The sequence below is a fragment of the Manis javanica genome, chromosome 10, assembly GCF_040802235.1.
Source record: "Manis javanica isolate MJ-LG chromosome 10, MJ_LKY, whole genome shotgun sequence".
Lineage (NCBI taxonomy): Eukaryota > Metazoa > Chordata > Mammalia > Pholidota > Manidae > Manis > Manis javanica.
Genome location: NC_133165.1, coordinates 3,711,436 through 3,726,837, shown reverse-complemented (window position 1 = coordinate 3,726,837; position 15,402 = coordinate 3,711,436). Strand labels below are relative to the sequence as shown.

At 52.7% G+C, this 15,402-nt stretch overlaps 1 protein-coding gene across 7 annotated transcripts; it reads right to left on the bottom strand.

The window, feature by feature from the left end:
• Positions 1-1,790: 1,790 nt before the first annotated feature.
• On the bottom strand, positions 1,791-15,308 carry LOC108401833 (serine protease 33-like). 7 transcript variants are annotated; one of them, XM_073214654.1, is made up of 10 exons: positions 14,929-15,308; positions 14,280-14,442; positions 13,435-13,712; positions 11,928-12,094; positions 11,117-11,284; positions 8,840-8,989; positions 8,412-8,488; positions 8,102-8,199; positions 2,301-2,453; positions 1,791-1,930 (listed from the first exon to the last, which is right to left on the bottom strand). In XM_073214654.1, the coding sequence occupies exons 1-9, from the start codon at positions 15,047-15,049 to the stop codon at positions 2,347-2,349; spliced, it is 1,329 nt and encodes a 442-aa protein (XP_073070755.1). In that variant the 5' UTR covers positions 15,050-15,308; the 3' UTR covers positions 1,791-1,930; positions 2,301-2,346. The 7 variants fall into 7 exon arrangements, 6 of the variants coding, with proteins under 6 accessions (XP_073070755.1, XP_073070753.1, XP_073070754.1 ...); XM_073214652.1 differs by having other exon boundaries at positions 8,412-8,500; positions 14,929-15,307; XM_073214653.1 differs by lacking the exon at positions 1,791-1,930 and adding an exon at positions 1,968-2,068 and having other exon boundaries at positions 8,412-8,500.
• Between the last annotated feature and the right edge of the window lie 94 nt (positions 15,309-15,402).

Here is a 15,402-nt window from a genome sequence, read left to right as displayed (position 1 = left end):
AGAGAGAGCCCCGCAGTTAACAATGGGGGCTGGGACTTCGTTACTTATGACGCTCCTCGACTCCATCTCCCTCACCGGGTAGGGACCCCCTCACCCCCACCATGCGTGTCCCCCAGGGGTTCAGAGGGACTTCAACGGTTCACTGGGTCACGGCCTCCCTGCTTCAAACATGGTGGGACAGGCAGCCTCACTGGCAAACCCCTCATGCCCGCTGGCCAGCAGCGGGGTCCCAGCAGGGGCAGGTGGGGCACATGTGCTCTATGGTGCAAACAAGGCCGCCCCTGGGGCAGACAGCACGCCTTCCGTGGGAAGCAGCTGGGCATGTGCGAACAGCGACAGTGATGGGAACCAGATGGCGGAGGGGTGATGGGCCCTCAACTGTCAGCTGCCTTCCCAGGATGGCCCACGAGGTCTCAGCAGGTCCAGCCTGTCTCAGGACAACCTCGGAGAGTCAGGGCAGGGCGTCCCACGGGCTGAACCGGGGACCCAGACTGGCCCCTCATGTGCTCGCCCAAAGCAGAACCTAGCAAGGGGTGTCTACAGGGTGGGGTGCCCAGCCGGGCAGGACGCCAGGAGCCCAGGAAGCCGTAGAGGTGAAGGGCTGGGGGTCTTGGGTGTGTTCAGTCCAGTTGCAGAGCGGAGGGAAGGAGGCCGGGAGGCCAGGTGGAGGCAGCGGTGGCCTGGTGGGCGAGGGAGGGGCGGGGCCGACAGGGCCTGGTAGGAGGCCTTCTGCCTCATCTGTGGCTGGCTGTGCACCCTCCCCACAAGCTTTCCTCTCTGGGCTCACAGGTGATGGGGATTTTGCTTCCTCTGACTCCAGGAGACCCAAGACCCTCACTCCTTGTGCTCCCAGCACCTGAGGGTCTTGGGGAAATGCAGGGCTGCCCAACTGGCTCCAGGGCCATGTCTGCCCTGCCGGCCTAGTCCCTGGGCCATGCTGAGGCCGGGATCCAGGACCCAGTGCAGGGCCAGACGCGCGGAGGCTGTGCCCTCCAGCCAGGGGCCGTAGCACCGCAGCCTCCATGGGGGGCCTGCTCCAGCTTGGGCACCCATGCTCCCGGGACAGCCCTCAACCATGGGGGGCAGGGAGGAAAGCCCGTGCCCAGCGCCCTTGTCCTCAGAAGCCCGTGTGGCAGTGCATGCCCGTGGCCTCAGGGGGCTCAGAGGGCAGGACTGTGCCGCAGCTGCCCACCCATTAACCTCTGTGTCGGGCAAACGGCATCGGGTTTCCTTCCTCCCTGCCTCGGTTTCCCCACTCCTCTCTGGGCTGCTTGGTATCACCTCCCAGATAAACCACCCAGGTCCCGGTGCCAGGCTGGCCTTCGGGAGACCGTGGTGAGGCCTGAGCGGCGGCAGCTGAGTGATGGGGGTGCTGGCTGGCGTGTGGGGGTTGGGGCCGCCTCCTCCCCAGGACCCTGATGCTGCTAACGCCCTTCCACACATCACCTTCCTGAGTGAACGAACCGGAGTGGGCTGTGCTGTCTGCTGTGTGGTGCAGGTGGGACCAAGAGCCTTAGGGGTGGGCCCCGGGGGGGCACGGGTGACTGTGAGGGTGCCCAGGGAGCCCCCTGGGTCCACAGAATGCTCTGCAAGGTGTCAACACACAACACTTTTTTTCTATGAACACACAAAAGGGTTTAGTAGAAACGGGGCACAGGGGCACTGGGCCAATGCTCAGGGGCCCTGTGGGGCTTGGGCCAGCTGCAGGACTGGGGGGAGCACAGAGCAGGGCGAGCAGCAGCAGTGGGCAGGGCTCTGGCCTGGGAAGGCCGCTGCGCACCATCAGCATCCGGATCCAGTTGAAGTGTCTGCTGATGTTGGTGTAGACCCCGTGCCAGTTGGGCCTGCCGCAGCCCACTCCCCAGCTCACGATTCCAACCTGATACCACAGCCCGTTCCTCTCCCAGACCAGGGGTCCGCCCGAGTCGCCCTGGGGAGCAGCATGGGTGAGCCTGACCCGGGGCAGGGCAGGAGGGGTTACAGAGAGGCCGGGAGGGTGGGAGGGGTGAGGAGCTGGGCAGACGGGGTGCAAATCCACCCCTCAGGAGTGCGCACGCCTCTTCTGCACCTGTAAAGTGGGGAAACTGCTCTCCCCCAGGTCACATGAGGACCAAAGGAGGTACAATTAATGCAAAATGAGAAGTTTGTTTTACAGGCTGGATAAATAAGGGGTACAGCTGTTTTCTCATGAGTAAACTCTGAGTCAGGTTGGTGTGGGTCATGGGGGTTACAGTCAGGCCCAAGACTGGAAGGGGTGGTGCCCGCGTCCAGCAAGGGCCTGGTTGGGTTGGGGCACTTACTCTGCAGGCGTCACGGCTGTTATCCTCAGAGCCAGCACAAAACGTATCATCCAAGGTGTAATCGAGGAATTGGAGCTTGGAGCAGGGAGGTACGTTTGGAGTTGTTTAAGACAGAGACCTGCGCTTTCTGGAGATAGTGGGGAGGTGGCAGAGCTGCCAGGGTTGAGGGTAGGAGAGCAAAAGACAATAATGTTAGCCTCTCCTCTGTTATCTAGGACAAGAGGGGGATGAAGGGGGGTGGTCCTGGGTACCCACAGTGCCAGGTTCTTGATGAGTCATCTGCCCCAGCCCAGCACCAGCACATCGTGGGTGATGAACAATGTCACAGAGTGTCCCTGTGGATGGACATGCCACAACAGCCACTCCCTGAGACTGGGTTTCCCTACCTGTAGCATGTAGATGGCAGCCCCTGCCTGAGCCACTGGGGACAGACCCCAGCATGCGCAGGGGGTGGTGCTAATGTGGCTGAGACACTTTTAAGTTAACATTCTACTGCTGTAGGATCCAGGCCAAAGATTTACCAAATCTGATGAAAGATATGCATCTACACACTTAAGAAACTGAACAAACTCTAATAGGATAAACACAAGGAGATCTACCCTGAGGCAGATTTCATCAAGATTTCAAAAGACAATTTTGTAAATAGCAAGAGATCCTTATAAACAGCAAGCTACATGCACATCAGATATTAGGGGTCTTCAGCAAGATTAACAGCAGAATACTTTTCAGACACCCTGGAGGCCAGGAGGCAATGGGATGACATACTTCAAGTGCTAAAAGCATAAAACAGACAACAAGGAATTCTGTGTCTGGCAATGCTGTCCTAAATAGAAGAAAGAAAGATAAAGACATTCCCAGGTAAACAAATGCTGAGAGGGTTCATCAACAGAAGACCTGCCCTACAAGAAATGGAAAAGGGAGCACTTTACTCTGACAGCTAAGGACACTAGCCAGTAACTTGAATACACAGGAAGAAACAAAGATCAGAGTAAAGGTAACTATGCAGCTAAATACAAAATCCAGGACGATTATAGTTCTTTTTTTCCCCTATACAATTTAAAAGACAAATGCACAAAACAATAATTATAAATATGTTAATGGTCCCACCATACATAAAGATATAAACTGTGACAATAACTTAAAGGTAAGAACAGAAAGGTATAGAAACAGTCTTTGTATATACTATGCAAGCTCAGTTTGTATTAGTTCTGTTTGTATTAGTATTGTTTTAAGTTTAAGCTGTTGATTGCAACCCCCAGGTAACCACTAAGAAAATAACTAAAAAACATGAAGTACAGGAAATGAGAAGGGGATCCTTATAGTACACTAATAAAAATCAAACACAAAAGGAAGAAACAAAACATGTGACACAGATACAAATGTAAAAAGATATGACAAGATCTAGAAAACAAATAATGGTAGAAGCAAGTCCTTCCTTATCAGTAATTAATTTTAACATAAATGGGTTAAACACTCCAATTAAAAGGCAGAGACTGGCAGAACTGTTAAAAAACACAGGATCCCACGACTCTCTTGTCCCCTCCTGGCCTGAGGGCTCTGTCCTTTCACTTTCTCCCTAAATAAAAGCCTCTGCCTTGCTCTCCTAAAAAATAATAATAAATAAAATAAAATAAAATCTATTTTGTCTGAAAAATAAAAACAGGATCCAACTATATGCTGTCTGCTTGACAAAATTTTAGATCCAAAGGTGCACACAGGTTGAAAGTGAAGGGCTGGGAAACCATTACATGCAAACAGTAGCAAAAAATGAGCTGAGGTAGCTATCCTAATGTCATACAAAATAGACTTGCAGTCAAAACTTGTTAGAAGTGTCAAAGAAAGACTTTATAATGATAAAAGTGTCAAATCATCAAGAAGATATAATAATTACAAACATTTGCACACCAACAACTGAGTCCCAAAGTATATGAAACAAAATTACCAGAACTAGTGGGAGAAATAGATAGTTCTACAGCAAGAGCTGGGGACTTCAATACCCCACCTTTAATCATGGATAGAACAACCTGAGAGATCAATAACAGAGGACATGTATAACACTATAAATCAACTAGACCTAACAGACATATACGGAACACCAACAGAATACACATCCCTCTCAAGTGCATGTGGAACATTCCAGAAGAGACAATATGTCAGGCCACAAAATAAGTTGCAATAGATTAGAAAAGGTTAAAATCATACAAAACATATTCTTCCAACCACAATGGACTGAGGCTGGGAATCAGTAACAGAAAGTAAGCTGAAAAATTCAGATATGTGAAAATGAAACAACATATACTCTTAACCAGTGGATCAAAGAAGAAATTACAAGGAAAATTAGAAAATACTTTGAGATGAATGAAAATGAAAACACAGCATAACAAAACTTCTGGTATGCAGCAAAAGCAGTTCTCAGGAGGGAATTTATAGCTGGAAATGCCTACTAATAAAGGAGAAACACCTCGAATCAATAACTTTACATCTTAAGGAACTAGGATAAGAAGAGCAAACTAAACCCAAAGGTTGCAAAGGAACGAAATAATAAAGCGAGGAATGGAGAAAGCAAACCAGGAAGTAGAAAAACAGTAGAGAAAAATCAACAAAACAAAAAGTTGGTTCTTCCAAAGATCAACAAAGTTGACAATGAAAGTGGGGACATTACTACTGACCTGACAAAAATAATAAGGATCGTAAGGCAGTACTATGAACAATTATACATCAACAGATTCATCTAGAGGAAATGGACAAATTTCTAGAAACACACAAGCTACCAAAAATAACTCAAGAAGAAATAGAGACTCTAAACAGACCCATAATAAAGAGACTGAATCTCAACAAAGCAAAGCCTTGGATGAGATGGCTTCAATGGCGAATTCTACCATCTGAAGAAGTTAACACCAACCCTTCTTGAACTCTTCAAAAAAAGAGAAGAGGGAGAACCGGTCACTAACTCATTCCATGAGACTAGCACTAGCATGACCTCAAAGCCCAGATAAGGATGTCACAAGAAAAAGATACAGACTAATATCCTTTACGAATATTTTTTCAAAAGTCCTCAACAAAACACTAGCAAACTGAACCCAGCTGTCTGGTAAAAGAATGGGGCACCATGACCAAGTGAGATTTCTCATATGAACATCAGTCAATATAACATATGACAAATGATAATAACAGAACGAAGGGGGGGGGAAACCCACGTGATCATCTTAACTGATGCAGGAAAAGCATTTGGCAAAACTCCAAACCCTTTCAATATAAAAATAATAAACTAGGACTAGAAGGAACTTCCTCCACATAAGGTTGTATGTGAAAAACTCAGTGGACATTATACTGAATGGTGAAAGGCTGAAAGCTTTCCTCCTGAGGTCAGGATCAAGACAATGATGCCTGTTTTTGCCACTTCTGTTTAACATTTTACTGGAGGTTCTAGTCAGGGCAATCACACAGGAAAAAGAAAGAAAACACAACCAAATGGGAAAGCAGGAGGCAAAACTATATCCACAAGTGACCTGATCTTGTATGTAGAAAAACATAAAGAATACATTTAAAAAAGGACTAGAGATCGTTAAAACTTTACCAAATTTGCAGGATCCAAGATTAAGACATGAAAGTCTTTTATATTTTTACATATGAACAATGAACAATTCCAAATAGAAATTGAAAAAATAATTTCACTTACAAGAGCATCAAAAATAATGAAATAAGAAGAAATTTAATTGAGGAGATGAAAGACTTGCACATGAAATATACAAAACATTACTGGAAGAAATTAAAGGCCTAAATAAATGGAACTATATCCCATGTTCATGGCTTGGAGACTTATTAAGATGACAGTACTCCCTCAAAGCAAGATATAGATCCAGCGCGATTCCTATCCGAATCCCAATGTCCTTTAAGTAGAAATTAATAAGCTGACCCTAAAATTCATATGGAATATCAAAAGACCCCAAATAACCACAACAATGTTGAAAAAGTGTAACAAAGTTGGAGGAACCACACGTCCAAATTTCAAAACATACTCTATAGCTACAGGATTCAAACAATGCGGTCCTGGCATAAAGATAAACATACAGACCAATGTAATACTTTGCGAGTCTAGAACTAAACCCATTCATCTATGGTCAATTTTTGACAAAGGTGCCAAGACAATTCAATGGAGGAGAGAATAGTGTCTTCCAACAAATGGATATCCAAATGCAAGAGAATGAAGTTTGGACTCCTACCACGTACCACACACAAAAATAAACTCAAAATGGATCGAAGACATACATGTAAGAGCTAAAACTATAAAACTCTTCAAGAAAACATGGAGATAAATCTTCATGATCTTAAATATGGCAATGGTTTCTTACTGATGGTTTCTTATACTACCGAACTGTATATTTGAAAAGGGTGAATTTTATGGTGTGTGAATTTTTAGACATGACATCAAAAGCATAAGCCATAAAAGAAAATATAAATATTTTAGGCTTCAGCAAAGTTAAAAAATTTTGAACATCAAAAGACACTATCAAGAAAGTGACAAGAAACCTACAGAATGGGAGAAAATATTTGCAAATCATGTACCTGATAAGGGTCTGGTATCCAGAATATATGAAGAACTATTTTAACTCAGCAAAGACAACTCAATTTAAAACTGGGTGAAGAACTTGAATAGGCATTTCTCCAAGATATACAAATAGCCAACAAACACATGAAGAGATGCTCACCACCACTAGTCATTAGAGAAATGCAAATCAAAACCACAATGAGATACCACTTCACACCCCCTGGGATGATCAAAGTTTTTTAAATTGGAAAATAACAAGTGTTGAGAATGGGGAGAATTATAACCCTTATCCAATGTTCATGGAAATGTAAGACGGTCCAGCTGCTGTGGGACACTGTTGGTTCCTGAAAAATGTTAAACCCTGTGATCCAGCACTGCACGCATAAATATATATGCAAAAGAATTTAAAGTGTTCAAACAAAAGTTTTGTACACTAATGTTCACTAATGTTCATAGCAGCTTTAGACACAAGACCCAAAAAGTATAAACAACATCAATGTATCAATGGATGAATGGATTAACAAAATGTGGTCTATCCATACAAAGGAATACTATTCAGCCATAAAAAGGAGTGGAGTTCTGCTACATACTATATAACATGGATGAATTTTATGCTAAGAGAAAGAAGCCAAACAAAAAAAGGCCACATCGTGTAGGATTCTAGTTACATGAAGTATCCATAACAGGTAAATACCTAAGGACAAAAAGCTGGTTAGTGGCTGCCAAGGGCTGGAGAGAGGGGTTAATGGGCTGTGTCTGCTTAGTTGTTACAGGATTCCCTTTGGGAGTGATGAAAACATTTTGGAACTTGATAGAGTTGATGGTTATACACTGTGAAGTACTCAATAACTCAATACCACTGAACTGTGTACTTCAAAATGGTGAATTTAATGTTATATGGATTAAACCTCAAAAAGAATTTAGGAATTAAGTACAGATACATGCTACAATATGAGTGAACTTTGTAAATATTATGTGAGTAAGAGAAGCCAGGCACAAAAGACTACACATTATATGAAGTGTCTGCAGTGGTTAATGCATAGAGACAGAAAGCAGGTAAGTGGTTGTCGGTGGTGGAGAGGGGGAGGGCCCTAGGACAAATATGGGATTGAATTTTGAGATTAGAAAAATCTTCTGCAGTTAGAGTGATGGTGGTTGCATGACTTTGTCAACATACTGAACACCACTGAATTGTATACTTTAAAGGGTGAATTTCATGGTTTGAGAAATTAAATCCCAATTTATAAAACACCTGAGGCCTTTCTGACACAGCCCTTCCGTGACCCCAACACGCCTGCAGGCTGGGCCCGGCTGGCCTCCCTCTGGACTCTGGCTTCTGGCTCACGGTCTCTGGAAGGGAGAGGGAACTGAGTGTGGACAGAAGTCCTGCCTTTCCCAGGGAGCTGGAGTGGACAGCAGGCCAGGAGAGAACAGAGCAGGCCCAGGGGCGGCCCGGCTGCACATGGACTGAGTTCGGGGTTGCAGCCCAGAACTAGTGGACAAGGATAACGCCCCCTCCCCACCCGGGTGTCCCTGCCTTACACTGTTTCTCCTAGACATACCCCCAGCCGGTCACCCAGCAGTCGGTCCGGTTCTGGAACTCGGAGGAGGAGGCCACGACACAGGCTGGATGTACGGACTGTAGGCGCCCCTGGGGGAGAGGGCTGATGGGAACGGCCCACCTTCTCCAGCCTGGCCTGTCTGGGCCCAAGGACCTCTCAGCACCCCGTCGAGCTTCTCCTGGGGCTGGGTCCCCCAGCCACACCCTCTGATAGGGCCCAGGAACCAGCGCACCAAGCAGGCCTCTTGTGCATGACCTGGGATCCTGGCCGCCCCCTGGCCACCCCCTTCTCTACCCACTCCTTCCTCCAGGAAGGGCCAGCACTCCCCACAGTCAGCACTCCCCACAGGGCACCCTGACCAGTGGGTGTTGAGGGCCCATTTGGGGCCTAGCAGTGTCGGGCTGAGCCAGGAAGGGAAGATCCCTCACCAGACTCTTCTGGGGAAATGGCCTTGGCTTTTGTCTTTCCAGGAGTGCAAAGCCGGACTCTGTCCGTGTGGCAGGCCCCAGGCGCCCCCCGAACCTGTCCTCCAGGTAAATGCTGGGAGTTGAACCTTTCTCAAACTTTCTTGCAGGGTCCTGGACAAAAGAAAATCACCGGAATGGAAGAGAGAGACCCCACTAGGCTGTCCGTCCCTGTCACGGGTGACTGGGGTCCTGGGAGGGCTGCGTCTGCTGGCCCTCTCCAAGTCCTGAACATTAACTACCAGGGATGTGGTGGAATTCACAGTGATGAATTTCCCGCCACCGGCTTCTGGAGGCCCCTCCAGGCAGTGGCGCCTTGGAGCCTGTCTGACTGGCACAAGGCACTCCAGGTGTCCACTCTCGGGGAGACCTGGTTCTCAGGCCCAGCAACCCCCTCAGCAGGGCCTCAGTGGCTGGGGCTCATATCAGTGGCCGCATGTGCATGAAGGAGGTCTTCCAGGGCAAGGGCTCACAGTCCTCCCTGGCGTGCCCAGCTGGCTGGCTGCCCAGCATGGCATCCCGGTTGGCGCGTGTCGGATACAAGCTGTGTGGGGCCTTGGGTGTGCAATGACCACAGCGGTGCCTGGGCGGTCAGCCTACAGCTTAGTCTGGATGCTGGACGATCCTGGACACGGACTACGGGTTACCTGCCCACTCGGCTGGCTGTGAGCGCAGGGGCTGCTGCCCTGTAAACCGGCTCAAGGGGCCGTGGCTGTCCTCAGCCACAGCCCCCATCCTACCTGCCCCGCTGCGTCTTGTTCCCACCTGGCTAGGCCCAGGGACCCAGGGGTGCGTCCAGGCTGTCTGGCTGTCAAGAGACAGTCCTGGGGACTGTCAGCAGTGACAGGGACACATGGGCCCTCCTCATCCAGAGAAGACTGGGCACGGGAGGGGGTCTGGGATCAGGAGACCTGGGCAGGGCCACCAGGAGAAAGCCCTGGAGAGGATTTTCTCCAGTGTGAGGGACGAACCGGGGGCTCCAGAGGGTGGAGGGTCTTGGATCGCTGCCCAGGGAAGGAGGAGGCTGTCCTCTCCGGAGAAGATCCCAGAAAGGCCTGGAGAGAAGTTTCTGACATCTCGGGCTGAGCTCTGGATTGTGCTGCCAATCCACGAGAGGTGTGACCTCTCCGAGAACCAGAGGCCGACCAGGGGGTGTCCTGGGCCGGAGGCCGAGACTCCCGCCCCCTGCCCCGTGGAGTGGACTGTAGGGGTCCCACCCACACCTCTGCCCCTGCTTGACGTCCCAGCCCTGTGCTTCCTGTTCCGGCTGCCAGTGTCGGGGCTTCTGGGGAGTGACAGGGGCTGGGGAAAGAGGGAGGGCGGCAGAGAGCAAGCCTGGTGTGGCCCCAGGCCTTCCCCATTCATGCTGTTTCTCCCGCAGCCCTGCCGGGGCTGGGACCCTCCAGGATGTGTGCTCTGCTGCCCACTGAGCCTGGAGACAGGGTCAGTGAGGAAAGCGGGGCCGGGCAGGCTCTGCAGCTGGCAGCCCTGTTCCTCTGGCAAATAGAGGTAATAGGAACACACCCGCCTCAGGGCTTCTGTGGTGCCCAGGACATCCTGTGGGGATAGCCCCCGCAATGGGAGATATTTCAGGTGCGCCCCTCCGGGGCCCCAAGGCACAGTAAGCATTGCCCAGCAGGAGGAATGTCCTGCCAGCTCATTTTTATTGCCTCTCAACACACACCCTGGCAAAGGCCCACACTTTGCACAGGGGCTGAAAAATCCCAGTTCCAAGAGCCCTGAAAGGAATCCCTGAATGGGGGTGCACCCTGGCCCTCAGCCTTGAATGGTGGGGTTGAGGGGGTGAGAAGCAAGGAACGCAAGGCTCTGTCCCCAGGGGAGCCCACGGGGCAGCAGGGAGGGAGAGAGGGCAGCTGGGGCCTGTGCGGGACATGCCTGGGCAAGGGCTGCGTCAAGGACCATGGGGTCTGAGGAGGGGGAGATGTGGGCACTGGGGGGGCTTCCGCAGGGGGGTGGCCAGAGGTTTGGAGGATGGAGGATCCGGTGGATGGTCAAAGGCCACAGTCCAGGGAGGGTTGGGGAGGGGCCCTGCAAACAGCTGTCCTTTGTGCTTCCAGCAGGGAACCAAGAGGGGGCGTGAGTTTGGAAGGCAGGGCCTGAGGTGCAGGGCAGGCTGCCAGGTTAGGCAAGCCCCAGGGAGACCAGGATGCCCCCGAGTGGTCCCAGAAGCAACGGAGAGGCAGAGAAGATCCCAGAAAGGCCTGGAGAGAAGTTTCTTACATCTCGGGCTGAGCTCTGGATTGTGCTGCCAATCCACGTGGTGTAGACGCTGACGTTGGTGTAAACACCTGGCCGCTTGGGGAGGCCGCAGTCAGACCCCCAGCTCACTATGCCTGCCTGGGTCCAGACGCCGTTAATGTCACAGACCAGGGGGCCTCCGGAGTCACCCTGGGGAGAAAGAAGGGACCCTCAAGGGTGGGGCCAGAGGGGTCACTGTTCAGGGCCAGCTGCCCTTCTTCCACAGGGGGACGTGGGGGGCGGTTCAGAGGGCCCCCCAGTACCCCCAGCCGGCCGTCAGCACTGCTGGCCAGGGCTAGTGGACAAAGATCAGTCTATTCTCTGAATAAAACTGTGTTTCAGAGCAGAGGCTCCAGGAGCACTTCTGTGCTGCTAATCATGCTGCTTGCTTTGTTTTTATGAAAAGACAACCTGCCTGAGATTTACCAAACACAAAGCAGTGTGGGAGGGGAGAACGCACTGCCCGTGAGGGCGAGAGGCAGTGCAGCCCAGCTCCTCGGGAGGCTTCGTCCAGAGGTTCTGAGTGTAACTGCTTTTGGAAAGAAGAAAGTTTCTGGCCCCAAAGGATGGCTTTACAGATAGGGCTCTGGCCACAGCTTTCTTAAGTACATTTGCAGGTATTTCAGGGTCTGATAATATTTATATGCTATTTGAAAGGATCCAGGAACCATGTTTTTTTTCTTTTTGAGTTGGCCCTTGTATTTAAAACTATGCTGTGTTCTTTTGCCCTGGGGGGTCCCCAGTGGCAATGGGGAGTGGGAGATCCCGGCCCGCACTGGGGGTGCTCGCTCACCCCGCAGGCATCCATCTGGCCATTCTCGAAGCCGGCACAGAGCATGTCCTCGAGGATGATGGGCTCCTGGCAGGGGCTGCCAGAATTCTCATGGTAGTAGCCGTCGCAGGTCTGGGCGTCAATGAGTGGCAGGTGCAGCTCTTGCAGGACGAAGGGTGGAGGCAGTGCTGGGTGGGGAACAGGAGCAGAGCACGGAAGGGAGATGGTCACTTCCTGCTGTCAGCTGCCTCGTCCCTACTCGCGCACAGTTGGCTGGACCCATGACAACAAGCCAATCTGCGTGTCACTCCTTCGCTTCCCAGGAAGCAGGGCCTGTGTTGGTACTCAGGAGACGCTGACGAACACGCCAGGGAGCAAGGTGAGCCTAGGTTCCACCGTGAGAGCCCTAGGAAGACCGTCTCCTTCTGGCCCTGGCGGGGCATGCGCAGAGGCGGGGGGGTGGGGGCGCCCGTCACGCCTCCTCCCAGTGCTCGGGCGGTGGGGCAGGATGGAGACACAGTGGGGTGCAGGGCCTGGCTCTGGCACTGGCCTGTGGTCAAGTGGCTTCCATCGAACGGCCCTACTCTTCTCGGCTTTCCAGGGCTCAGGTCCCAAGGGGGTTGACTAGTGCTGCTCACGAATTCACATCCACCTGGAACCTCAGAATGTTACCTTCTGTGGAAATAGGGGCTCCAGATGTAACTAGTTAAGAGGAGCGTGAGAGTTTCTTTATCAGAGACAGAAGAGAAGAGACACTGGGAGACACCCAGGGGAGAAGATGGCAGACACTGGAGATATGTGGCCACCAGCCACGGAGGGCCATGCAGGCTGGGCAACCCCTGGAGCTGGAGGAGGCAGAAAGGAGCCTACCCTGGGCCTTCAGAGGGAGCGTGGCCCCACTAACTCCTTGGGTTTGAACCTGCAGCTGCCTGAACTGTGAGAGCACATTCCTGCTGTCTTAAGCCACCCAGCTTGTGGCTGTTTGTTACAGCTGTGCCAGGGCCCTCCTGCGAGGTGATGTCATGCCTGCGATGACGACGGCAGAAGAGCCGACTGGACGCTGAGCTCTGGGAACTCACTCCCGCCCCGGCCCTGTTGGCAGTACCTGGAAGGCCCCATCCCATGGGCCCTCCCATTAGACCCATGAGGCTGGAACTCAAGATTGCCACTTGCCAAGGGAGGAAGCCTCGGCCCGGCGGAGCGGCTGGAGGTCACCCAGCCAGGACTGAGGCCAGGCAGTTGGGCCCAGGGACCCCTAGAAGCACAGGGGTTGTGCATGAATCCTCCTGCCAGGGAAAGGGCACAGGCTGCCGGGAAGGACTGGTCCCCAGCACTCCAGGGCTCTCTGCTGGGCCCAGCATTAATCCTGTGGTTACCGGGGAGCCCAAGGGAGGATCTGGGTGGCAGACCGCTTAGTTGGTGGCATGGCAGCATTTTAGGGGCTTCTCTCTGCTGTGGCCATCCTGTGTGAGGGTACGGAGGCACCCCAGCCCCACCTTCCCTCACCCCACGCTCTTGGTGTCCTTACGCAGATTCGTGCCGATGTTCCCCCAGCCTGTGACCCAGCACCAGGTGCCGTGACCCAGGGGGTCTCCAGGCCTGGGGAGGCAGACGGGAAGGATGAGGTCGCTGAAGGTGACAGGCGAGGCCAGCTGCACCAGGGCAATGTCCCCGCTTCCATGCTCCTCTGAGTAGTGTGGATGGGTGACGACCTGGGCCACGGCTCGGAGCTCCTGGGGCTCGTGGGCCTGCGGGTAGGAGGAGATGGAGCCCAGCAGCACGAAGTAGGCCGACAGCGGCTGTTTCCTGGGGGAGCCAAGGGGGTCGTAAAGGCTGTGGTCCCATGGGCGGGGCCTAAGGATGATCTTGATTCGAAGGTCCTAACGTTGCGACTGGACTTTTCTAGGAGCTGAGCACATGGCAATAATGACAAGTACCTATTTAATCCTTGAGGTCACCCTGCACCCCACCCAGGACTCCCTCTATTGGGCGGGTCAGAAACAGGTTTGGGAGGTGAGGTCACCTGTGCAAAGGCTACCCAGGGAGTGAGCAGTGGTCTCGAAGCCTCTGATGTGGGAACTCTGGTTTCTGGGAAATGGATTCTTTCTCGGGAGGTGGACAGTGGGAGGGTGAGGGCCAGGTCTGTGTCCTCCCCTCCGGCACCAAGTGCCGTGACCCAGGGCAATCCAAGTGCCCAAACTGGGTCCATCCTGGGTGGATAAGTGCGAGCAGGTGGACACATCCCTGGCCTCTCTCCTGCCCAGATGGGCAGAAAAGGCTGCTGTGAAAATGGGGAAGGAAGGGTGTTGGGGAAGGGTGGAGGGCAGGTCCTGGCTGGTGTGGCTCCCGCTCATGGCCCCCAGATATACTCACTGGTCTAAGCAGTGGGCTGCAGTCAGCACCCAGGCCTCGGTGATCAGGGAGCCCCCACATACGTGCTGTCCATTCTCTCTCAGGCTGACCTGCCATGGCCACTGGCCCGGCTGGGCATCCTGTCCCAACACGATGCGGCCTGACACATGTGGGTGCCCACACACTGCAGGGTGAGCCCATGAGCAGGTTATATGCAGTCCCTGTGAGCTCCCTGAGTGTAGCCCACCCACATTCATCCCCGCCCTTGGCAGACTGGCATCTGTCCCCTCTTCTCAGGATCGGCAGGTGCAGTTCCTTGTGACACAGGACCCTTTGCTCATGGTAGGACTGGATGACCCTGGGGGGTGCACAGTAGCTGAGTTGGGGGACGTGGGAGCTGGGGGCCTGGACCACTCAGCTGAGCTTAGTGGGGAGAAGGAAGGTGGAGTGGTGGGGCTGGGGATGTGGGGGCTCTGGGTGTAGCACACAAGACACAAATGCACCTGGCTGGTGGAGCAGAGGCTGGGGTCTGTGTGAGGGGCCCCTGATGTCTGGGTTCCCCAAAACAGACTCCTGGGGCAGAACTGGGCTCACACACCTGTCTACCTGCCCGACTGAACCCGGCTCTCTGCAGCCGCGCCTACCTCCCCCACCCCAGTGTCTGTCCTACCTGAATCCAGATCTCTCACACTGGCATTCCCCGGGGAGAGGTTGGATGGGAGAGCTGGGGGACTCTCCTGGGGGGCTCCCGGAAGGAGGGAGAACAGGATGATGGCAAGGGCCAGCTCCATGGCGTGCTCCAGTACTGCTTCCTGGCTGGCTCTGGGGGTCAGAGTCCTCGGACGTTCAGGAACGGGAAGAGAACTGAAGTTCCTGCCTGAGTTTCTGGGCTTGTCCTTGGGTAGGGCTGACACCTCCACTCTTTTCTTGGGCCCTAGGCCCCCCCACTGCTCCTGGGCACAGGGTCCCTGGCCTCCTCCACATCTTTGGCAAGAGCCTCAGACCTTCCCTCCCCTGCCCTGGCATCGTAGGTGTATGGGGCGCTTATGTGCGCTGGCACTAGACCAGCCATGCCCCTTACCTCTTGCCTGATTCCCTGGGAGCTCTTATGATCCCCAGCCTACAGCAGAGGAAGTGAGGTTTC

Excerpts from the sequence above, each read along its gene's own strand:
- LOC108401833 (XM_073214653.1), bottom strand. The coding sequence starts at position 15,049 with ATGGAGCTGGCCCTTGCCATCATCCTGTTCTCCCTCCTTCCGGGAGCC. Across the intron at positions 14,443-14,928 it reads TGTGAGAGATCTGGATTCAG|TGTGTGGGCACCCACATGTG; the intron begins GTAGGACAGACA and ends CTCACCCTGCAG. Across the intron at positions 12,095-13,434 it reads GAACATCGGCACGAATCTGC|CACTGCCTCCACCCTTCGTC; the intron begins GTAAGGACACCA and ends TTCCCCACCCAG.